At 36.5% G+C, this 26,016-nt stretch overlaps 1 protein-coding gene across 2 annotated transcripts in view; it reads left to right on the forward strand.

Moving 5' to 3' along the window:
- SCAPER (S-phase cyclin A associated protein in the ER) overlaps positions 1-26,016 on the forward strand; it is a 467,237-nt gene that overhangs the window by 320,444 nt on the left and 120,777 nt on the right. For both annotated transcript variants that reach the window (XM_065871326.1, XM_065871328.1), the window contains one exon: positions 16,917-17,040. In XM_065871326.1, coding sequence (XP_065727398.1) covers positions 16,917-17,040 — 124 coding nt within the window. The remainder of the gene's footprint in view (positions 1-16,916; positions 17,041-26,016) is intronic.

Raw genomic sequence — 26,016 nt, forward strand, 5'->3', positions numbered from 1 at the left:
GAATGAGGGTCAGGAGCAACAATGTTTGGGGCATGACTGCAACCTGAAAGAGAGCCATGATACTCTTTTTTCAAAGAGTGTTTCTTCTTTCCAAATGGCAGAGTGTTTGGAATTACTCTCCCATGATTATTGAGGTTTCATCCCTAAAGGTGTCTGTTCCTTTTTCTTGGTCTAGTGATACTCACAGGGTAGCGACTGATGCAGTTCATTTCATAGTGGAAAAGGGATATCCCGTTGTATACCAGAAGCAGGTACCTGACGTAGGGCTTCTGATCCTGATACCCAGGGAAACTGTTCTCTAGGGATTCCTTTCTTGGGATCAGTTGTATGTACATATGGACATGGGAATGGGATTGCCACATCTAGAAACCATTTGAAATAGACCTTGTCCTTAGGGAACTTACAGGGAAATGAGGTGGGTTAAACTCTAAATATCATTAGTACTAGCCTGCTGTGTTACCTTTGTGGAGTAGCCAGCCTGGTGGTATATGTAAGCTCTTCATAAAAGGAACGTTTTGTTACGTATCTAATGTCTGCAAACTTAGTTTCCTCAGATGCCTGGCCTCGTGTGCCTGGCCTATAGCTTGCTTCTTATTCTGGTCTCTTGACTCACGTGTCTGTTCTCTTTGGAGCTCATCTACTGTTAAATCTTTGCCTTTCTCTTCAGTTTGTAACACAATCCAGACTCCGTTAACCCGTTTTCACCATGAGCTTCCTTCCCTACTACCCTTTATCTCTTCTTGGCTTGTCATATTCACTTCATATTCGCCTCAACTCCATTCCTATTCGTTGTTCCCTTTTTCTGAGTGTTATAAATACTACATGTTCTAGGCATTGCAGCTGTGCCTCTTCTAAGCAGCTATATTTTATGCCATAGGGTGTTTCCCCCAATGGCTGTAGCTGGTTAAACCAAGAATGGACATTTGACTCAAAAGCAGCTAATCTATAGACCAGCCAGCAGTATCAGGCTTAAAACGCAGCCCCCAAAATTAAACTGGTCTAGTCAAGTTTCTCTCTCAGGGATTTGCAGTTGGAAAATTATAAAACTCCAACCTATTTTGTGTGTGTGTGTGTGTGTGTGTGTGTGTGTGTTTGAATTTGAAAAATCATGTAGAATAACTTCTGGGATGGTCATTACAGGGCTGTGTTCACTCCAAGTTTAGCAGGACTAATGAAGGCCAGTTGGGGGGAAAGGAGGAGACCAAAACTGCTTCATAAGAGAAAAGGGGGCTGGAAATGAGAGTAGGCCCAGTCCACAGAGCTGGCATTGTTCCTGCCCTCCTGAAGTGTGGTAGTTCATTTTCTCCTGGATTCACGTGAAAGTTCCCAACAGCCTTACAGTAAACGCCTCTTTTTACTTGACATATTTTGAGTAAATTTCTGTCCCTTCCAACCTAGAGCCTGATACTTTTAAATACAAATATTAAAGATTTTTTAAAACTCTAGATTGGGTTGAAAATATGGGACTATGGTATAGAACCTTCCTTGCAACCTCATAGAATTGTTTTTCTAAATTCTTTCATACCAAGAAAGAATGAATGAATGCCCACGTTTTAAAGTAGAAATAGAGAAAGCACGTTTTACAAGTTCTCTAGGGTATAGTTCTTTATGAACATTAAATGTTTCTACAAGCTGGGACTGGCAGAACTTTCCTTTTTTCTCCTAACCCCAGTTTGGAGAATCTGTATAGAAAATTATATACATTAAACATTCTGTCCCTGGATGCTAAGGTAAGCACACTTCAAGTAACATACTCTAGAGTGCAGAGCTTATTTCAGGATCACAGATTAGAAAATGTATTGTGTATTGTTCTTTAATAACAATACATAAGTTCTGCAAGAACAAGTAACAGTACTACTCATGTTCTTTATAGCCCTCAAGTGTTAACTTTCTTGGTTGGCCCTTGGGTCACAGATTGATTACCTCATTATTAACTTTATAATTAGAACTTAGTTTGAATCCCAGTAACACTGTCTTATTTTTACAAAAACTAGAAGTATATTTTCTTAGACTCTATTTTCTCAGACTTGATCATAATGGACCATAGGCCAACTTTTTAATAAAAAATGTTTGTTCATGATGAACTTAATCAGTGTACCAGTTATCTTCTGAAATTAGAACCAGTTGCCTGTTTTGAAGCTGAGGTTAAGATGTTTTGAATGTGAGGAGATTTCAAGAGCAGTCACCACCCCCCAACCCCCCACTCAAGTCCTGACAGCATGATGCAGCTCAGAATGTTAATCCTATACTACAAGGTAAAGCTTTATTCTATTTTTAAGAACTGAATAATATGCCTTTATTTTAAGATTTAACGGTGCAGTTTCAGCTGCTAGGAGAAAGATATAGCATTGGTAAAAGACAAATGATTTTTTTGTTAAGTCATTTTTATAGTACTTAAGGAAGAAAAACGTTGACTTATTTCAGTTCAAGCTTTTTTTGGACTTGCAATTTTGTTCTTCTCAGGGAAACCACACAATATCTCCATATTATTAAACATCTATCCCAAAGCATGAGATAGTCAAGTACCTGATGCAGGTTTCAGGGCGTTGCATCATCCTATTCCTCTCTCTCTCTCTTTCCCAATAAGAAATGCAAAACTTTATTCTAGATGGGGTTGTTGTTTTACCAAAATTGCACTGGTAGATGCTGGATTCATGTTTTCTGATAAAATTTGCAATTTTGAAACTTTTTTCTTAGCCCAGTCTACATTAAGGCATTTTCTTTCCATGTAGAAAGTTCTCAGGTAATATTTTGTTGGTTGAACAGTTTTGGTTACGTGTCTACTTAAGAAAATCTTTAACTTGAACTGTCACTGGTAAATAACTCCTGGGATGTTACTCACAACTTATTTGAGGCTCTAACTTGCTTGCTATTTCCTTTACACTAATGCCTTCTCCAGGGAATCATTTTCATCAAGCCTAGCTATTGTTTCAGAGTTCAGGTTATTGCCTTACTGAAAATAAAAATTCATATAAATAGTTCTCAGCATTGACATTTGAGTTAATGTAAATACAAATCTCTCTCAGTTTTTCAAATTTATGCATTCCAGCAAAGATGGTTGTAAAGCTAATTTCTATTAAGTGAATCCTGTTTTCTTATTAATTTCCTTCTAAAATCAGCAGTGTATTTCTGTGAGGAAAGTGTCAATACACTAAACAATTGATGGAGAGTTTGTGGCCAAGTCCTTTGGTGTTCTAGACAGTGTAACACAGCAGTCCTACTGAAATACTCTGTAGCACTTTCAGAATTATGAACTATGTAGCAATTTGCTAACTTTGTAACCTCTTTTCTTTTGTTACTGTCTGGGACTTAGATTCTTGAGAAACACCTAAATAGGATGAAGATTATAATATCACATTTTACAGATATGTACACAGTCTAACACATAATGTATTTTAGGCTAAAATCTACTTCTATAAACATATTCACTTTCCCACTTGATTAGTTCTAGAACTGAAGCCAGGAATATCTGTATTTAGAATTAGAGAAAAGGGAATATAATGCACTAATGGATTAAACTCAGCTGGGATTTAGAGTCAGAGCATTAGAGTTCAAATACCAGCTTTGCCAGTATTTAATGTGAGACCTGTCTCTTAAGACCTTATTGTGCTGTAGTATTTTTCATCTGGGAAATGGGGGAAAGATTTCTATCTCACAGGGTTGTTGTGAAGGTGAAGTGCTAATATGTAGGAAAGGGCTTTGTGAATTGTCACACTCTAGCATGGGATACCAGTGGCACTGGGTCAGAATGTGGGATTGCCCTGCACACTGCAAGGTGTGTAATAGCCCATTAAATACCTCTGCCCTCAGTCATTGTGACAACCAAATATGTTATTATACCTTTACACACATACCTAGGAGGTTTGTACAATTCTGATTGAGAGTTGTGTGCTGAGCAGTAGACTTGTGGAAATAAAACATTGTCCATACCCTCAGTGGGCTCATTCATTAAGAGGTGAGCTAAACAGGGGACGAGGTAATTTAGTGTGATGTGCTAAGAATAACTATAGAAGTATGCACCAAGTACAGAGATAACATGAAGGGTGGAGTAATTAACTGCCATAGGAGGACACAGAATCTTTCCTGTAGGATATGCCATCTAAATTGGGTTTTAAAATATAGATTCAGAGTTTGCCAAATTAACAAATCCTACTAGGCAGAGAGCACAGCATGCGCAAGATCGTGGAGGCCTGAAATAATAGGATGTGCTTGGGAAGCTGTACACATTTTGATATTCTTAGGACACAAATGTTCTAATAAGAGGAAAAGATATTAGAACACTGTCAGTACAATATCAAAAATAATTAAGTCTGATGGAATTGGACAAAATGACTAATTCAGGGAAAAGTAAAAGGTATTTATTCCTTATTTATTTCATATTTTGGCAAGAAAAGTTTATATCTATTTCATTCACTCATCTTTCTATTAGTGCTGCCACTACCTTAATTTAAGCCCATATTGCTTATGCTATTTTAACCAAAGAGGAATTCAGTCATTTAATATATTCTTTTATTGCCATGTACGTAGTACTTTGTTTAGTATTGTGGGTAAAAGATGAGTGAGAGAGAGAACCTTTACAAAGAAGCTGTTTTGAATCCCTGCAAAACACTTGACATTGTCAGAAATACAAGAGTAATAAAACTGTTTTATAAATATATTACATTTATTTAACAGAGTTTTTGGCTTGTCTTCACCAATTTATTACATTATATAAATGAAGAAACTAAGGCTTAAAAAGACTGAATGATTTACCATCAGTTATCACACTGGCAGCTAGGACTGTGCATTCTATTCTGGTACTCTTCCTTCTCTACCTTATTGCCTACATGGTATCAGTCTTCAGGTATTTGTTAAATTTCTTCTGAGATATGTGAGATTTTTATCTTCAAAGAGCTTACATCACAACGGGAAAGATAAGACTAATCAGTAAGTTACTCTACACCACACAACAACAAAAAATAATTGAATTATTGAAGGTGTATGCAGAAAGTGTGATTTAATTTGTTTGAGTCTATAAGGGTCCTCAGTGGATCTCTTACAAAGCTGGTATTTACAAGGTAATAATGGCTATACTTTTGTTTCTGATATGTGAATATTTAACTTTTAAAAATTTAATAAAAATTGAATATTTCTTTGATACCTTATAAAAATTACTATCATCATTCCTGTGAGTAGCTTAGGGTTTTTTTTTGTTGCTGTTATTTAGTTTATTTGTTTAGTTTTTTACTTTTGGTGGAGGTGGTATTGTTTGGTTGATTGGTTTAAGGTTTTTAAACCAATTATTTTAGTGGCTTATTGGTGTGGGTACAGAAAATGCTTGTGGAATGATTTTTCCCTCCTAACAGGTTAGGAGCCAAAGAGGGACAACAGGAATGATCTAACAGAAATTGGGAAAGATGAACCAAAACCACTTGTAACTATCTATATGTATGAGACAAAATGTTCAGAGAAGATCTAGCAATGAAGTCTAAAAAAGCAGTGCAACGTTTCTGTGTTACCTTAAACACCCTTCTCATGACTTAAATCAGGTGGCAAATATGGAGGAAATTTATCATAAGACTTATTTCCCATCAGTAACAGATGTGGGTACTATAGAGGTGGAAACCATGCGCCACCCCATGTATCTGCTACATTATAGCCCCTCATTAAGTGTTAATAAAATGGTATTTGCCAGTGTGGGTGAAATTTAGGATACAATCCATTGTTAATAAGCAATTCCTTATTTCTAGGCAGGATTATTGTAATATAATTCTAAATGTCTATTTTTAGATCAAGGTTTACTAGAAGTGAATAACTTTCCCCAAGACAATAAAAGTAAAAACATTGTTTTGCAAGCTAATTAGCCATAGTGATTGATAAATACTCATCTCCAATTGACATATTGAGGCATTTTGTTTATGCCTCGGAAGGCTGAACACAAATGGTTACAGTTGACAGCTGTTGTACCACTAATAAGATTAAAGTAAAGAAATTAGTTGTGTCGACTTTAATCTGCTGTTTAACATTGCAAACCACCTGGGGTCTTCTCCAGAGCCAACATGTTTGATTGTGACTTTAAAATTATATAACCAGATCCTACATAAGAACATATCTAAAGATTTGCTAATCATAACTGTCTTGTTATTAGACAAGACAGAGTTTAACACTAGACTTTAAAATTAATGTTTTAATTTGATGCTCATCCTACATTTTTAAATATATTTTTGTAATCTTTGAAATATAACACCTCAGTGGGAGATTAATTTTAGGAAATGCAGAAAGTCTAATTAGGTTGTGCTTAAAATATATATGGTTTCACATTTAAAATTAGAATATGTCTCTGTGGAATAATTAAATTACCTATCTAATTGTCCCAAATTCACCAATTAAAAAAAGAACCCTTGAAATAACATATCCACTTGAAAGTTTCTTACTCCCGCTCTGAGGCATCATTATACTTAGGAAAATCATTTAATTAAAAAATTACTCTCAGTGTTATTAAAATGTTACATTGTAGAATATGATATGCAATGTAATAATCATTTGTGATTGTTACATTGAATTTTGATGCAAACTGAAGTGTAGGATGCACCTAACTTACATACCCATAGTGAAGATCGGTTGGTCGGCAGCATTATTAGCATCTCTTCAAGACCCCTTGAGCTGTCTTGATTTGCAATTCCTGGATGTTGGCCCCCCTGCTATCCCTGCCCACCCTAAGTGTTCTAGCGTCAGAATGGAGGGAGTCAGAGGTAGAGAAGGCAGTGTGGATTTACACTAGTCATCACTGTGCCAGTGGGAAAAGTTTTCCTCTTTGTCCGCAGCTCACACGGATCCAAATGTCCAAATGTCCACTGCAAAAATACCTCCAAATTCTGTCACAAGTCCACATTCTTTGTGGTCACAAAAATATCAAAACTGAATCATCTCTTCCTTGTTAAATTTTCTGCATCATTCTTCTGTCCTCAGATTTCTTGCTGAGAAGACATTTTCTTATTAACCAAGACTTGCTTATTCAATATCTTCAAATTTTATCAATAAAATAATAACACTTAAAAAGATTTCCATATATGCAAGACCACATATAGAACTTTTTGCAAATACATTTTCCATGTTAAATACTATTGCTTTGCTTTTATTCAGTGTATTTTATTCTAATCAGTACTATATGTCTAAAATCTATTTGGTACAACAGACCAAGTGAACATTATTAAAATGAGACTGCCTTAGAAAATGTTCCCCCTTGCCTCAGTAAATAACTTTATAAGCATAATCAAATAGCACTCTCTGTTAATACTACATGTTAGCATTCCATGTTGTTTTATAATTTTAAATTCACTGGTTCAGTAATATACACTAGAGTCTTTCTACTTTCTGTAGAGAAGAACTAAGAGATCTGATACTAAAAGATTTGCAAATGAAAGCTGATTTTATTTGTTTTAAAAATTTTAAAATCATGAACTTTCCACATGTTTTCCAAGCTGGGTAGTGTTCTTTCTCTACCTTTTTTGGTTGAGGAAGAGAGTATTACATTCATTCGCTCTGTTGTCAGTGTTTATTTTTTAGTTCCTGGTATGTATAGACCAGGAAGTGTTTTATGTGCTTTGGATACATTACAGAATAAAAGGTAATAAATGTGCAAAAGATTTGAATAGATACTTCACCGAAGAAGACACACAGATGGCAAGTAAGTGTGTGAAAAGATGCTCTACCTCATTAAGAAATACAAATTCAAACCACAAGAAGAGACTTCATCATACCTACTAAAATTTCATAAAAAAGAAAACTGATACTCCCAAGTGCCAGTGAGCATACAGAGCAATTGTAACTCTCTTACTTACACTACTAGTGGGAAATGCACAATGGAACAGCCACTTTGGAAAACAGTGTGTAAGTCTCTCATAAAATTAAATATATCCTTACTATATGGCCCAGCAGTCCCACTCCTAGTTACCCCAGAGAAATAAGACAAAATATGTACAAAAACCTATAAATGAATGTTTATAGCAGCTTTATTCATAATTGCCCCAAACTTGAAACAACCCAAATATTCTTCAACTGGTAAATGAATAAGCAATTCATAAGCATGGAAAGTATCTATGCAATTAAATACTATTCCGAAATAAAAAGGAACAGACTATCTGTGCATGCAGCAACACGGATGAATCTCAGATGCATTGTACTAAGTGAAAGAAGCCAGAGTCAAAAGGCTGCATATGGAATGATTTGATTTCTATGACTGAAAAAGGCAAAACTACAGAATTAGAACACAGATATGTGATAGTCAGGGGTTAGGAGAGGAGATGACTAGAAAGTAACCATCCAGGGGAATTTGGGAGATGATGGCTCTATATCTTTATTGTGGTTGTGGTTTCACTGCTGAATGCATTTGTCAAAACTCTGTGCACTAAAAAGGGTAAATGGTAACTGTGTATAAATTGTACTTCAAATTTTAAAATTACAGATTGAAAGTGCAAAAGAGCACATGATATATAAATGAAAGAAAATTCATTTATCATTAGACTTTTCAATATCAGTGTTTTATTTCGGAAGAAAATGAAGTAACATTTTTAATATACTCAAGAAGAGAATATACGTGCCAAGGAGTTTATATTCAGCAAAATTGACCTTCCCTTATAAAAGGCACAGACACTTATCAATATGCAAGAACTCAGGGAATATTGTTCCCACAAGACCTTGCTAAGGAGTCTAATAGAGAACAAGCTTCAGACAAGTAATGAATATAGATACATTGACATGTGGACTGATAGTGAACATTAAATATATAATTATGGCACTAAAACTAAAGAAGATTAAGAGGAAGAGTGTAGTATGAGATGATTGTATGTTCTGACGGTGTAGCTAGTACAGCCTCTTTGGAGGTGAGGAATAGGTATGGCATATGCCAAAATATTTTTAACTGTTTTCAGTAATCATAATTAGTGTACTATCAATTTTGTTATTCTCAAACTGCTGTGTGTTATAATGTAGCATAAAGCAAATAAGTAATTATGGATATTCTAACTCTGTCATCCTTGCTGCTCTTAAGGACCAGGATTCTCAGTGTCAAAGAGAGGAAAGAGAGCTGTTATATGTTGATAGAAGAGTTTGAAGAAAAAAATCCCGTAGTCCTGAGTTTGAATCTGAAATAGCAATATGAATTTACGAGATACTTGATCTTTAACTGGGGGATGGGGTTCACACCCCTAGTCATTCTAATGAGTGTTTAAAAAAGAATAGTGGGAAATGTGGTTGATTAATGTGTTAGCATGTTCCACAGTTGTACACTCTTGTATATTCTCCTTGAAACAAGGAAGACAGTTGTCCCTTCATTTAGACATCTCTGTGCTCAGCCAGCTCTGTGATGCATACTATGAGGGCCCCAAAAAGGATGAATCAGGCAAGGACCTTGCTTAGAACCAACTTAAAGTAGTTGTATAATAGAATAGAGTTTTCAGTGCTTTGACACTAGTCTCAGTTTTTAGCCTCCAGAATTGGCACATGCAGCTTTCAGGTGGGCCAGTCCTGCAGGGCCAGGCCTACATCACAGGCCCCGTTCTGTGAGGGGCCACTCACTTGGTGGGTCCAGTTAGGGTGTTAGAATTCTTAACTGCAGCTGCATCTCCCTAGTCTCAAATAATTCTTTTTAATAATATCTTAAAAATTTCTTTTAGTTTGGAGCTTTATAAAGACAAAGCATAACTTGAGAATGGCAAAGCATATAAGCTATATACCATTTGTTAAATGCTTAATGCAAACAAAATGTACGTGGTAAATTATAATATGTTTGAGAGCTCTAGTTTTAATATTCATTTCTCCCTTCCCTAGGAAACTGGTATTACTCCAGGGCTGTGTGTTCTGGTTCAGTCCAGATCATCTTCTTTCCGTAAACTATATCATTTGCTGTGTTTTGTGATGTTCTGTCTCTTTCCTACACTTATCCACATCAAGCCCATCCTTTTCTTACATGAGGGCTGGAACAGTAACTGATGAAAATTCCAAGTTTCTCTTTGCAGCTGTATTGGTGTGACTCTTATCACTTGCTGTGCCTACTTAGCACAGAATTTTGCTCTGCAGGAACTTAAAGCCTTCACTCACCTCCATGCGTATAAGCTATATGCCATTTATTAAATGCTCAATGCAAGCCAAAGGCAAATTATAATTTATAATATAAGGCCTCTGGTTTTAAACTGCCAATGACAGTTGTTTTTAAATGTCTGCTTTCTTGACACTGGTGTGAGATAGTGGATTTTGGTGAACAGTGTTTCCTGAAAAGTCTTAATCACTAGAAACTGCATAAGGATATAAACTTACATACTTCCTTAGTTATATTATCAAGTCCTCTTAGGCTGCAACCACCTGGGGCTTTTCTATTTAACTATTTCATAACATCTTAGATACTAATCTTAATGTCGGAGGTGTACTACACTTGTATTCTATTAGTGTTCTTTTGGGGTATAAATAGGTTCCTGTATTTATTGCTAAAATACCCAGCTTTATGACGCCTTTTCTGTCCTCTGTTTTTCAGAGGAAACATTTGCAGTGAGAAGACTTACTGACATAAGATTCACTCATGTATTCATGATTATTTGGAGCAGAAAGCCTTTATCTAAACCCAACCACAGTGTACTTTTGACAGAAAGGACAGTAAGATTTTACTGTCTTCTCAGAAGATACTTTTAAAATCTGGGGCTTTCTGTTTGATGTTAAAAAGTGCTTCCAGTCATTTGAGTTTTAAATTACAAGGAAAGCTGCTTGGGCAGACCACCCAAGCTGGGTTCAAAGAAGTGATCTTTCTAAGACAGGTGCTCTTCAAATAGAGGTTGTTTTTCAAACAAGTTCTACTAAGTGGACAAGTTTTTCCTGACCCTGAGATTTTTGGTTACTGCCCCCCCCACCCCGCTTTTTTCTCATCAGAAAGTAGTTTCTTTGTGGAAGTTCCTTTGGAGAGTTTTGTGAGCATAAGATTATACAGATGCATATTCCATACTTTACTAGTAAATGCAGTTTCTTTAAAGCACAGAGGGCTTTAGGACAAAATCCCCTACCATGTGCTGTTTGCTTTTTCATGTATATGTTTATTTATGCCTTACAATATTCCACAAAAAATTTTAGACAAGTTGTAGGGATTTAATTGAATAAGACACAAAAAAGATTAGAAATCAAGAACATAAAATTTATAGATCAAAACCAAAGGGAAAAGAGGATACAATTATAGAACTATAATTCCACGTGTCATTCTAAATATAGTACCCTCATTTTTTTTAAGCCTTGAGGGATCTATAGTTACATATGTTAGTCCCACTATAAAGCTGCAATACACAAAACAATGTGATATTGGCACAATGGTGAACAATATTAGCAGCTAGACTAGGAAACCAGGGAATATATCCTATATATATAGTTATAGTTAAGGTGGCATTTCAAACCAGTAGAGAAAAGGTGAATTATTGAGTAATCTCTGGGGCGGGGGGTGGAATTTAGGCTTCTGCCTCATGCCACACCCCAAAATAAATTTTAAATGATTTGATAGTAAATTATAAAACCATAAAATTACCACACACAGTGATGATTAAAGAAAAATAAATACAAATGGCTAGACACAGACATGTAGTTACCTCATCTTATAGTGAAGAATAACCTTTTAAAGGATAAAAGGAAAGGAAGAAAAAAATAAATCACAAAGAAAGAATTATTTGACTGCCTAAAATTGTTTAGCTTCAGTACGTAAAAAATGCCTTCAAAATAACAAGCAAAATTAATGGCAGCAGGTAAACTGGAAAATATATTAACAACATGTATTAACCCTTTTTTATATTTATATTGAGAGAATCCTTATAAATCACTAAGAAAAAGATAAAAACCTGCAATAAAAATTTTAAAATAGAGGATAAGAATAATTAACAAAAAGATAAGTGGCTACTCACCTTATACCTTATCCCACAATCAATTTCATAGCTTGCATTTAAATGTAAAAATCTATGAAAATGCCAGAAGTAAATTTAAAAGAATGTTTTTATAATATTGAAGTGGGAAGGTCCTTCTAAGTTTCACGTAATACCCAGGTGTACTAAAGGGAATGTTTGACAGATTTTATCAAATAAAAATGAAAGCATTCTTTATGACAAAAAACAAAAAATTTAGATAAGCAACAGACTGGAAAAGTTATTTGCTACATATGATGATAAAAGGTTAATATCTTTATTATTGGTAAAGAGCCTTATAAATAAATAAGAAAAAGAGAGACCCCCCCCCAATAGAAAAATGGGTAAAAGGTTCACAGTGATAATTCAAGAAAATATAAATATACATTGGCAATAAGCACATGAAAAAGTCTTTGATCACACTAGTAATAAAAGAAATGCAACCTTTAAAAATTCCATTTTTAGGGCTTCCCTGGTGGCACAGTGGTTGAGAATCCGCCTGCTGATGCAGGGGACACGGGTTCATGCCCCGGTCTGGGAAGATCCCACATGCTGCGGAGCAGCTGGGCCCGTGAGCCATGGCCACTGAGCCTGCACGTCCAGAGCCTGTGCTCCGCAACGGGAGAGGCTGCAACAGTGAGAGGCCCGCGTACAGCAAAAAAAAATTCCATTTTTAGCTGTCAGATCAGTAACAGTTGTTTATAATGAAATTATCTGGTGTTGGTAAAAACATGGAGAAACTCTTTTTCTGGGAGTATAAATTGGTTTAAAATATTTTTTTCTGGCAGGCAATTTGAATTTTGCAGTGTCTCAAAAATCTTAAATGTTCATATCCTTTGACTCAAATTATCATTGCTGAAAATTCATCCTAAGGAAGCAGAAGGATTTGTTCAGTACAGCTATTGTGAACATGAGTTGTGCTATTGAGCACATCCTATGTTTGTGGAGCTCCCAAGCATATAATGTGGCCCTCCCACTATAGAGCATGAGAATGCCAGGTATTTGCTTCCCAGTATTCTTTGTGTCTAGTATATAAACTTGTGGCCTAGGCTTCACAACCCAACATACCCACTCCAGACTTTTACTCTGAGGCTAATGAAGTAAGAAGCAAGGATATCCCAAACTCTATTCTTTTGACAATTGGAGGCAGCTGCATCTGGTGTCCAAAATCATAGTGTGAGTTCAAGCTGTGGCATATGGTGCCCAGTGTTTTTTTTAGCAGATCAATTTCATGGTATGTAATTTGGATATTGGTCCGGGCAGGGTAACTTCTATGCCTGTGTTTTCTAAATCCTATGATATACCCAATAGCCTGTCGTCAGTTAATTTCCTTAATATTTAAGTCAACCAGAGCTTACTTCCTGTGGCATATAACTAAGAACTCTGAATATTAAAACTGTTGTTTATAACGTTGAAAATTGGGCACAATAGTAAGGGATTGATTGAAGTAAAATTTTATATCCATTGGACGACACTGTTACATCTTTTAAAATCTATAATATTTCTCAATGTGAGTATTTTAATCAGAAAAGGAATTTAAAATAAGAAATTGGATGTTTACAAAACTGTTGGAAAAAGTTGTAGACCTTTTGTTGTTGACTCCAAAACAATACCAGACATATCCACTGGGGGCACTGCTCCCTTTGAGGCCAAGCACAAGTTAGGAAGGAAATAAGCTAATGCCACACACAACTTTCTCTCACAACCGGGAAACCACAGAATGGGTACTTAAGGCTGCAGATCAGAGGTTAGGAAATCAAATCAAGTAGTACAAGTTATCCCACTGGTTCTTGACACACAGAATTCGGGAAATGGAACCTGAATACTACTGCAGGAAAACCTCACTTTTGCAAACCTTGCTTGATAAGGACAACAACCAATGGCGTGGGAAGATGGCCTTGGCTCACTTCACCCTCCAAATCTTGTATGATACCATTTGTGTGGGAGGGAACAACTCTTGCATATGCACAGGCTACTTCTGGAAGGATATGTAGACTAGTAACCATGGTGATTTCTAAGGTAGGGAACTGAGTGGCTGAGGGAAATAAGTAAGAGGGAGATACTTTTCACCATGCTTTTTTGTGTGTGTTGTACTAAGGTCATCATTCCTATTCAAAAAGTTACCAAGTTAAATTTTATTTGTATTGAAGCTCAGTAGTTTTTACTGTACTCCAAGGGAACACACCTGTAGGTGTCCCCAGGCCTCTGAGGAACCCTTCAAGGCTCTTTGAGAGGAGAACAAAGTAGGGTCCTGGGTCCCCCACTACTGCTTCAGTCAGAAGAGGTCTGATGTTATCTGTTCTTTGGTTTAAGCTTCTGAAAAAGATTTTGTTAGCTTTTAAGCTTCTGAGTAAGAAAGCGTTCTGCTTTTTCTTAAAAAATTGAAGACCAGTGTTATAGAAGAATTTTTTTTAAGGTTTTTTTTGATGTGGACCATTTTTAAAGTCTTTATTCAATTTGTTACAATACTGCTTCTGTTTTATGTTTTGGTTTTTTGGCCCCAAGGCATGTGGGATCTTAGCTCCCCGTCCAGGGATCGAACGCTCACCCCCCGCATTGGAAGGCAAAGTCTTAACCACTGGACCGCCAGGGAAGTCCCTACAGAAGAATATTAAATGTCATGGAGAAATATTCATTGTACACATATTAACTAAGTGAATATTTGTAAGAAGAGAAGACTGGAAGTACAAATACCAGTCATCTCTTGATAGTTTTTTACTGTTTATTTGTGCTTCTCTTTCCCAAAGTTATGACAGTTATCTAAAATTATTTTTATAATCACAAATACATGTTATTTTTTAAATTAAAAAGAAAAGCCCTCTTGAAAAATCTAAATATGTTACCTATTAACTGAAATAATGCTGATTTGCATTTGTGGAGAATTTGTTAGGTAGTGCCTCCAACCAATGTGTCCTAAATGAGTTACATGTAGGCCACGTTTTCCTGTACAATCCTCAGGGATTAAGTCAGACCAGAGCTGAGCCTCCTCCTGGCTCCCTTCAACTTAGAGTCCTTTCGTTGTTTGTTTGTTTGTTTGTTTTGCGGTACGTGGGCCTCTCACCGCCGTGGCCCCTCCCACCGCGGAGCACAGGCTCCAGATGCGCAGGCCCAGCGGCCACGGCTCAGGTGCCCAGCCGCTCCACGGCACGTGGGATCCTCCCGGACCAAGGCACAAACCCGTGTCCCCTGCATCAGCAGGCGGACTCCCAACCACTGCGCTACCAAGGAAGCCCCCTTTCGTTGTTTATGCCAGTATGCCGTGAAAAAATTTGGGACACACTGTGCTTTATTATCCTGGAAATAATAGCTTCTATAGCACACTTTGGATTTTTTAATGTTTTATTTGTGCATTATTCTTAACAAGAATAATAAGATTAATAACCCTAACGAAGTCTATCATTATTAAGTATTTAAGCATGTGCCAGGCACTGTCCTAAGTATAATATTTTACATCTGTTACTTCATTTAATTCTCATGATAACCATGTGAGGCTTAGGTATTATTATCTCAGTTTTATACGTAAGAAAATGGATGCTAAGATATTAAATGAGTAACTTGCTAAAACCTCAAATGGCACAACTGGGTTTCTAACCTAGTGTCTTATTCCAGTACCTCTACTCTTAACCAATGTATTCTAATTCTCAGTTTTCAGGAACCTATCAATTATGTGAAGCAAGATACAACTATGTCAGACAAACAGATGATTACAAGTACAAGAGGGGCTGTCTTCACCATCTTTCTCTTACTAGAGCATCAGCTCCATGAGGACAGAGAGCTTGTCTGTCTTGTCCACCTAACACAGCGCCTGGAAAATCATAGGCACTTAGATATTTGTTGAATGAATGAATACTCACTTGTTGGTTCTTAGACCTGTACTTTTCAACTCTAGCTATACATCAGAATTGTTCATAGAACTTTTGAAACATGCAGATGTCTAGAGCCCTCCCATTCCCCAACTAGCATCTCCAGGGGAGGAACTCAGGCAAGTATATATCTTTGAAGATATACAGGTGATGCTAGTGCATCACCTATTCCAGAACAGTGGTCCTCTGACTTGAAGATGCATCAGAATTACCTGTGAAATTTGTTAAAACACAAATTGCTGGACTCTACCCCCGAAGTTTCTAGTATTTAGTAATCTGGGGTGGAACCTGAGAATTTGCATTTCTAAAAGTTCCCACGTGATATTGATGTTACTGGTCCATGGTTCACACTTTAAGAATTGTTGTTCTAGAGGATTGGTTGTAAGGGACTAAATCAAAACACTTATACATAGGACTTAAGCAGGAGATTTAGTCAGACAGGCAGGAATCAACATTGATCACTCAGGCAATGCAGGTTAATCACAGTTTTCAAAGCACTCAGAAGAATACCCATTGAGTGTTGCTCCAAATGTTTCTTTGAACAGTGGCATATAATTTTTTAATCCTTAAGAAAAAAAAAAACATTTCTTTGATGGGTTTGACCTTAGACTGTTTTACTCTCTAGGTCCTCCCCTGCTCAATCTCTGAGCAGGTGTGGTGCTCACTCCCCAGAACTCTGCAGTTCTTGTCTCACAGGGAAAGCCTCTAGTTTCTCATCATGTGTGCTCCCTTCTTCCATCATCTACCCTTGTCAACCAGGAGATCTAGCAACAGGAGCTTTGGCAGACCTTTTTTTCTGGGTATTATTCAAAGAATTCTAGATCCCAAAATTCCTGGGTAATATCTAATCTTAGATTATTGAGACCTTGTCAGTAGACTGGTAAGTACATTTCCATTGCCTGCTGCTGCAACTAAGAAATTAATAAGAGGCAAGAATTAGTTACTAATGAACACTGGGCTGTGGATAAAAATTACAAGCTTTTATATCTAGCTGATGGACCTTGTACCTAGTAATATTTGGCTTGTTTTTTTCTTTAGAGTGACTTCTATCCCATGCCTGTTGCTTTTATACCATTCATTTTATGTATTTTAAATTCTTTAGAGAAGAGCTGCACGAGTTTTATAAGTGGTGTTTTTCTCCTTCTGTTAGGTCTCTCTGCAATGCAATCAATGTTTACAACCTCACCTGCAATAACTGTTCAGAAAACTGCACTGATGTTCTGTTTAGTAACAAGATTACCTTCTTAATGGACCTCCTCATACACCAGTTGACGGTATGTAATATTATTGCTTTGAGTTAGAAGCAACTAAGATTTGAGAAATATCCCCTGTGGAGAAAACTAAAAGCTTATTTACTCTCCAGATTGGGGGGGAAAAAAAAAGTGAAGATGATTGGGAGAGTAAAATAGGAACAGGCAGAAAAACCTCTTAATTTGAAAATCTTATATTGCATTCTCCTAATTTCTAGTATTTGATGGGTAATATACTTGTAGCACTTGCTGATATCATAAATTTACATGGTCAGACTAGGGGTTTGGAATCAGTTAAGCTCAAAGGCAAACCTCTGAGGCCGTAAGAATGAGTGCTGTAGAAGGGAAGACAGCTGGGAAAGTCTCAAAACCTATCTTACCAGCTCAGTTAAAAGGGTCAGTTTAAAAAGGACTTTTTGATGACCATTGATATATTTTTTTGAAGCAAGAAACTCCTCTGTCAGAAAGGGGCAAACCTGTTATACTTTTGAAATGGGAACAAGCAGCCAATTGTAGCCTTAAATTTTACTTCGGTTCACAGATGTTGAAAGAGGTAAGCTCAGCATAATATCCAAAGGTTTAGGCCTGTCAACTGCAGTCTCCAGAACACAGCCCTGGGGCCAGAATTTTCTTGGTCAAGTTTCTGAGCTCCTGAGGTATTGGCACAAAATCGCTCTCAAGCTGCAAGTTTATAACACAGGAGATTTATTTTTCAGAACCGATCTACTTTTACTCAGCACGTATTTCTAATAGCTCATCCTAAACTGTGTGCCTTTTGCTCTCTTTCCTTCTCCATCTGGTTAATTTCTACACATTCTGCAGACCTTTACTGAGACATAATAGTACCTTCTTTATGAAACCTTCCCCAACCTGACTCTTTCCCCAAGTCCAGGTTAGGTGTTCTTCTTATATGCTCCTCTGCATTATGTCATTCATAGAATTAACCACATTGAATTGTAATTAACTGTTTACTTGTCCATTTCCCCAGCTAGCCATAAAATCAAGGAGGACAGGAGGTAATTTATCACTTTCTCTGAGATCCTAACACAGGGCCTGACACAGTAGCTTCAGTATGTCTTTGATGAATATATAAGTAAATAAATGGAACCCCATATGTTTCAAGCTGAAAATCAGAAAGGAAATGATGAGGCCCTTACACGTAGGTATACTGACAATGAGAAGGGACTGCAGTGAGAGAGAACAAAAAACACAGACCTAGAACTGTTACACAGTGCAATAATGGCTATTTATAGTGATGACACTGAGTCATCACTTGAGGGCTAAGTTATATGTGGTTTTATCTATAAAAGAAGGCATTGTAATACGGGTTACACATTTAGCAAAATTCTATCAGAAATAGTTGAAAGGCAGGGGCAAGGAGAAAAGACTTAGCATTTGTGGTATAGCCTTATTATATTCCAGGTATTTTAATATATATTGCTTCATTTAACTTTTAAAACAGAAAGTCAGTATTATTATATCATTTTACAGATGAGGAAACTTGAGTCCCAGAGAGGTTGGTTTGCCCAGGGCTACATAGATAGTAAGTCACGGAGTCAAGAGTCCAACCTAGGTCTGTCAAACCCAAATTAAGGGACATTCTACACAAAAATTGACATGTACTTTTTAAAAGTGTCAGTGTCATGAAAGAAAAGGAAAGTTTGGAGAACTGTCACAGACTGGAGGAAACTAAGGAGATCTGACAGTTAGATGTAATGTGGGATCCTAGACCAGAAAAAGGACGTTAGTGAGAAAACTGAACGTTCAAATAAGGTCTATAGAATAGTTAATTTTATTGGCTCACTTCTTGCTTTCGGTAATTATACTATGGTTTTGTAAGGTGGTAACAGTAGGGGTACTGGCTGAAGGGAACTCTACTATTCTTGCGTCATATCCTGTTTTTAAGTCTTCTTGCATATTCTTTCACATTTAAAAGCCATTCTCTTTTGTTACTTGTCCTGTACAAAGTATATAATTTATATTCTTCCATTACCAATTTAAAATTATTTCAAAATAAGAAGCAGAAACTATAAAACCAAACCCCATGCTCTCCCACTGTTGCATGCTGCATCATCTGGAAGAATTTACTCTGTGAAACCTATTCTATATTGCTAATGGAAGAAGATATGTAAATGTACTTTGAACAGAACAAGTAACAAAAGAGACATTTGAAATGTGAAGGAATGAGCAAGAAGACTTATAGACAAGATCTTCCATCCTAGCTGTTCATTCTTTTCTGATCGAAACCTTTTCTTATTGTATGAGGTAGTTTGTTTATTCTCTCACTTAATAATTGTAAGCGCCTACTATTTCCAGTTCCAGAGAAGCATAAGACATGATCCCAATCATCCAGGAAATTCCTGGCTAGGAGTGGGAATAGACATGTAAATTGCATATAAAAATGGTGTGTTGGAAACCTGTACAGAGTATAATGGAGCACAGAGGAGGGAGCTCAGTAGCCTCTGCCCGAGACATCACAAAGGAGGGACATTTGAGCTAGACCTTAGCTTCTCATAATAGCTTTCAATTACTAAGTGCCTACTATGTGCCAGGAGCTTGTAAAAGTAGCTTGATCCTCTCCCTGTATTTTGAAATCCCCAGTTTTCTTTGAATAATATTCCCTTACTTGTGACCTCAAGGTTTCTTGACACTCAGAAAGCTTTTAATCTCCCAACCAGTGGATTTCACCACATTCTATGTTTATTTTGTTCGGTTTAGAACTGGGATCCTGGGACATTAGTTTGTCAAACACATTTTATCCCCCCTATATGTGGCACTTTCTGGTTTCTGCTGTTCCTTTTGGCTTTTCATTCTCTAGCTGTCAATTCTAATACCGCTGTGATAGAGTATGTGATAGTTTGGAGAGGAGGGTATGTTTTCTAAGTTGGGGAAGTAGAGGGTGGTGGTGGCTAGTGATGGTGATTTTTATTTTTCTGGAAATCACTTGAGTGCATTTCCATTTTTCTTGCTGACTTGTTTTGATATACATGTAACTGAAATATGGATCACTAACTTGTTAGTACCCTTTAAGTAAAGGATAGAAAATAGTCATCAACACATTTTCCAGAAGGATTAGAAAGAAGCATAAAAGAAGCTAATTAATTGAGATCTGGTGGAATTTATATGACACCTGATTATAGGGCACTTCAGCCTTTCTGGTTCTTCAGCAAACTGAGATGGTTTAGAAGACTTTATTTTCCCCCAGTCCAGCTGTTTGGAGTTTGTTTTAGCACTCTTGTATTTCATCTCAATTATGTGCAAAGCATTGTACAGATTCCAGGGTTACAGAGGTGAATTGGACACAGTTCCTTCCCTCTAGAAGCCCACAGTTGAAGAAGGAACAACTTACATACATTAACATTAAAGAAAAGCTATGAGAAGTTCTGTAACATAATCAGAGCTACAGAGTAGCCCACACAGCCTAAAAGAGTGCCTGGCACGTAAGAGGTACCTGTTAAATATTTGATGAATGAATGAATGAGTTCTAATTGGAGCATTGGAGAGGCTTTCGGGAAGAAATTGTATTTGCCCATGCCTTGAGGAAGGATGGAAATTCTACAATTCTGGATTATGATTTTTACAAAAGCTAAATTAGCATATGTGGCATTGTAAAAGTATGTGCTTTTTCTTGCAGCGTAGATTCAAAGTAGGATTTTTAAGATAAGGTCTTGAGGAATTTATTTGGAGCCCTGTAAAAACAGTACATTTAGACAGGCATGATCTAGGATGAAGGCTAACAGAGATGTATTATCTTCCAAAAAGTATGAAAACTTTAAAATATGTTAAAGCAGATTTCATTCAATAAGTAATTGTTAAGAATCTTCTCTGTACCTAAATCATTTCAGTGCATAGAAAAGTAGGCCTCTACCTTCAAAATGTCTCCTTGAGGAGACCAGACATGCACATTAGAAGGCAATAAAAAGACCAGTGAAAAAGAGCAAACTGACAAAATAGGAAGTCCCAGTTCTCATTCCCCACAGAGATACTTAACAACTATATACAGACCAAAATACCATTGTGAGAACTCTGGTAAACAGTTAAGATATTGCAGTACCCCAGATGATCTCAAAGCCAAGATGTGGGTAAGAAGAACTGTTTTGCTTTACTCATGATCGCCCCTCTCTCAAGTTGGCACAGCTCCATCCTGGAAGATAATACCCCAGGCCATGGGTTCTCCCCTCTAGGAGGGAGGGGAGTTGAGTGTGAGTCCTGCATTCTGGCCTTTTGGAGGGCTGCCAGGGCACTTGTATCTGTCTCGCCTGACTTATGGCACTGACAGGAAACTGGCATACTTTGGATGCCTGGCAGCCCCTGAGAACAAGAGAGAGCAAGGCAGCTTGCTTCTGAGAACCAGAGAACTTGCAGTGCTGCAGGCAGACACCAGAGGGAGCAAGAGGTTATAATCTCCTGAAACAGAAACCAGCAAGCCTTTCTAATTGAGGAATTGCTCACGCAGGCCCAGAGAAGTCCTATCCCCTACAAAAGTGTCAGAGAATGCCTGATTCCCTAGTCAAGGTGATTGGTGTCTTCCCCTTTACAAAGCCAGTATGTACAGTCTAAAAGTCATGCCTGTTTTTTCAAATGTGCAGATCCCAACACAAAGTTACAAGACACACAAAGAAAAAGGGAAACATGGCCCCTACAAAGAACAAGATAAATCTCAGGTATATGAATTACCTGACAAAAATTCAAAATAATCATCATAAGGATGTTCTATGAACTCAAGAAAATGATATATGAACAAAATGAAAATAACAAAGAGGTAGAAAATATAAAAAGAACCAAAGAGAAGTTTTGGAGCTGAAGAATACAATGATTGAACTGAAAAAATTAGAGGAATTCAAGATCAGCATTGATCAAACAGAAGAAAGAATTATCGAACTAAAAGATAGGTCATTTGAAATTATCCAGTCAGGAATAAAAAGAAAAAAGAATGAAAAAAGCCTAAGGGACTTATGCTGTACTGTAAAGTAGGCCAATGTATGTATTATGGTAGTCCCAAAAGGAGAGAGAAAGAGAGAATGGGGCAGAAAGCTTATTTAAATAAATAATGGCCTAAAATTTCCCAATCTAGTGAAGGAAAGGGAATCCGAATTCAAGAATTCCAAAAGATCCTAACTTTGATGAACCCAAAGAATCTCACAGAGACACATCATAATCAGCTTATCAAAAGTCAAAGACAGAATTTCGAATGCAGCAAAAGGAAAATAACTTGTCACATGCAAGGGAACTCTCATAAAACAATCAGTGGATTTCTCACCAAGAACACCACAGGCCAGAAGGGAGTGGGAGGTTATAATCAAAATGCTGAAAGAAAAAAAGGCCAACCAAGAACACTATATCCAGCAAAACTATCCTTCAAAAATGAAGGAAAAATAAAAACTTTCCCAGATAAATAAAAGCTAAGGGAATTCATCACCACTACTGGACCTGCTTTATAAGAAATTCTAAAATGAGTACTTCAATTGGGAACAAAAAGACACTAAATAGCAACATGAAAGCATATGAAAGTATAAAGCTTACTGGTAAATGTAAATATATAGACAAATACTGAATGCTGTAATACTGTAATGGGAGGGTGGTTAAATCACTATTAATTCTGTTATAGAAATTAAAAGACAAAAGTGTAGAAATAACTATAACTATAAAAGTATGTTAATGGATACATGATATAAAATGTGTATTTTGTGACATCAGTAACATAAAATATTGGGGGAGAGAAGTCAAAGTGTAGCATATTTGTATGTGATTGATGTTGTTATCAGGTTGAAATAGATTATTATAACTATGAGACGTTTTATGTAAACCCAGTGGCAACCACAAAGAAAATACCTATAGAAGATACTCAAAAGAAAATGAGAAAGGAATCAAAGCATGTTACTACAAAAAAAAAAAAAAATCAACAATGCAAAGCAAGACAGCAGGAGAGGAATGAGGGACAAAATAACTACAAGACAGAAAATAATTAACAAAACGGCAATAGTAGTTCCTTCTCTATCAATAATTACTTTAAATGTAAATAGATTAAACTCTCCAGTAAAAAGACATACAGTGAAAAAAAAAAAAAGACATACAGTGGCTGAATGGATCAAACTCATTTGTCAACAACAGACTCACTTTAAATTTAAGGACACGCGTAAGCTGAAAGTGAAAGAAGTGACAGAGATAATCCATGCAAATTGTAACCAAACAAGAGCAGAGGTGGCCATACCTATATCAGACAAAATAGACTTGAAGTCAAAAACTCTCAGAAGAGATAAAGAATGACATCATATAGTAATAAAAGGTCAACTTTTCAGGAAGGTATAACAATTGTAAATATATATGCATATGCACCCATCAGAGCACTCAAATATTTAAGAAGCAACCATTGAAAAGAACTGAAGGAAGAAGATGACAGTAACACAGTAAAAGTAAGGGATTTCAATACCCCACTTTCAATAATGGATAAACATCTAGAAAGAAAATCATTAAGTAAACAGAGGATTTGAACAACACTATAGGCTGAACGGACCTAATACACATATACAAAATATTCCACCCACCAGCAGCAGAATACACATTTTTCTCAAGCACACATGGAACATTCTTCAGGACATGTCAGGTCACAAAACACGTCAAAAAATTTAAGATGACTGATACCATACCAAGTATATTTTCTGACCACAATGGATTGAAAATAGAAATTAATAGCAGAAGGAAAACTGGAAAATTTACAAATATGTGGAAATTAAACAAATTCATGAAAAAACCAGTGAATCAAAGACTGAAATTAAAAGAGAAATTATATAGTATCTTGGAGACAAAATATAACATACAAAAACTTATGAGATGCTTAAAGGCAGTGCTAAGAGGGAAGTTCATAGCAATAAATGCCTGCATTAAAAAGGAAGAAAGATCTCAAACAAACAACTTTATACCTCAAGAAACTAGAAAAAGAAAAACTAAGCCCAGAGTTAGCAGAGGGAAGGAAATAATTCAGATTAAAGCAAACTGACATAAAAACAGACACATAGACCAGTGGAACAGAATAGAGAGCTCAGAAGTAAACCCACAAATATACAGTCAACTAAGATTTGACAAGCCATCAAAAATACACAAAGGAAAAGGTGGTCTCTTCAATAAATGCTGTTGGGTAATCTTCAGTAAATGCTGTTGGGAAAGGGTGGATATCCACATGCAAAAGAATGAGATTGGACCCTTATCTTACACAACAGGTCCCCAACCCCTGGAACCAGGCCACACAGCAGGAGGTGAGTGGCGGGCAAGAGAGAAAAGCTTCATCTGCCACTCCCCATCGCTTGCATTACCATCTGAGCCATCACACACACACTGCCCCTGCGCCCCAGTCCTTGGAAAAACTGTCTTCCACAAAACTGTTCCCTGGTACCAAAAAGGTGGGGACCATACACAAAAATTACACAATACACAAAAATTAACTCCAGATGGACTTAAAACTTTAATGTAAGACCTGAAACCATAATCTCGTAAAAGAAAACATGAAGAGAAAGCTCCTTGACATTGGTCCTGGCAAGGATTTTTTGGGGGGGATATGATGCCAAAAGTACAACAAAAGCAAAAATAAGTGGCACTACATCAAACTAAACGGCTTCTGTACAGCAAATGAAACAATCAGCAAAATGAAAAGGCAAACTTCAGAGTGGGAGAAAATATTTGAAACATATATATCTGATGAAGGGTTAATATCCAAAATACATAATATCCAAAAATCAAAAACACAGAACGTAACAAGTATTGGCAAGAATTTGGAGAAATTGGAACCCTTGTGCACTGCTGGTGGAAATGTAAAATGGTACAGCTGCTTTGGAAAACAGTAACAGCAGTTCCTCAAGAAATTAAAAATAGAACTACCATATGGGATTACTTCTTGGTATTTACCCAAAAAGAACTGAAATTAGAATCTCAAATAGATACTTGCACTCTCATGTTCACTGTAGCATTATTTTATTTTTTCACTGTAGCATTACTCATAGTAACTAAGACGTGGAGATAACCTAAATGTCCATTGACAAATGAGTAGATAAAGAAAATGTACGTACATACACCGGAATATTGGTTCACCATAAAAATGAAGGAAATCCTGCCGTATGCTACAACATGGATGAACCTTATGAAATAAGCCAGTCACAGAGCGGCAAATACTGCATGACTTCACTTATGTGAGATATCTAAAGTAGTCAGACTCATTAAACTGAAAGTCAAATGGTGATTTCCAGGAGCTGGGGTGAGGGGAAGTGAGAAGTTACTGTTCAGTGGGTATTGAGTTTCAGTCATGCAAGATGAAAAAGTTCTAGAGATCTGTTTTACAACCATGTGCATATAGTTAATTAGACTGTAATGTATACTTAAAATTGTTAGATGGTAAATTTATGTTACGTGTTTATTACCATAAAAAAAGACCAGTACAGGTACTACTGAGTGCTGTGAAAATAGATTGATAGACTTTTAATGTTGAACAAATTCTAAATAGTCCATATTACAGATTAGTAAATTGAGATGTGGCAAAGAGATCATACAACTACCTAGTGATAGAACCGTGACCTGGATGCTAGTCTCCTGAGTCCCTGACCAGGACATCCCTTCGTATAACCTAAATTGACGTGTCCTCACCTTATTGAGTTGACAAATGAGATAAAGTAACATTCTTGTGACTTTAATTTTATACATGTTTAATATTGTCACCTGGGTAAGATACACTGAAGAAGCATTTAATTAAAAGGTTTATAATTTCTTGATGTTTCATTGCACTTTAAAAGGCATTACATATTTTATTAGCATTCTTATTTTTAATTCATAGTAACCTGTTCCTCATGGAATATTTAAAGAATACTCTTATAAATTGTGTGTATATATTTTCTGGAGCCAAGGAAACTGTTAATTGAAAAGTGATGTACAAACCTTAAATAATTGATATGGTACTGTTGGATCAAAGAGACTGTTGGTGAGCACTTCAGAAGGAGACAAGAAAGCCCTGTGTAC

This window comes from Phocoena phocoena, chromosome 2, assembly GCF_963924675.1.
Source record: "Phocoena phocoena chromosome 2, mPhoPho1.1, whole genome shotgun sequence".
NCBI classification, from domain to species: Eukaryota; Metazoa; Chordata; class Mammalia; order Artiodactyla; family Phocoenidae; genus Phocoena; species Phocoena phocoena.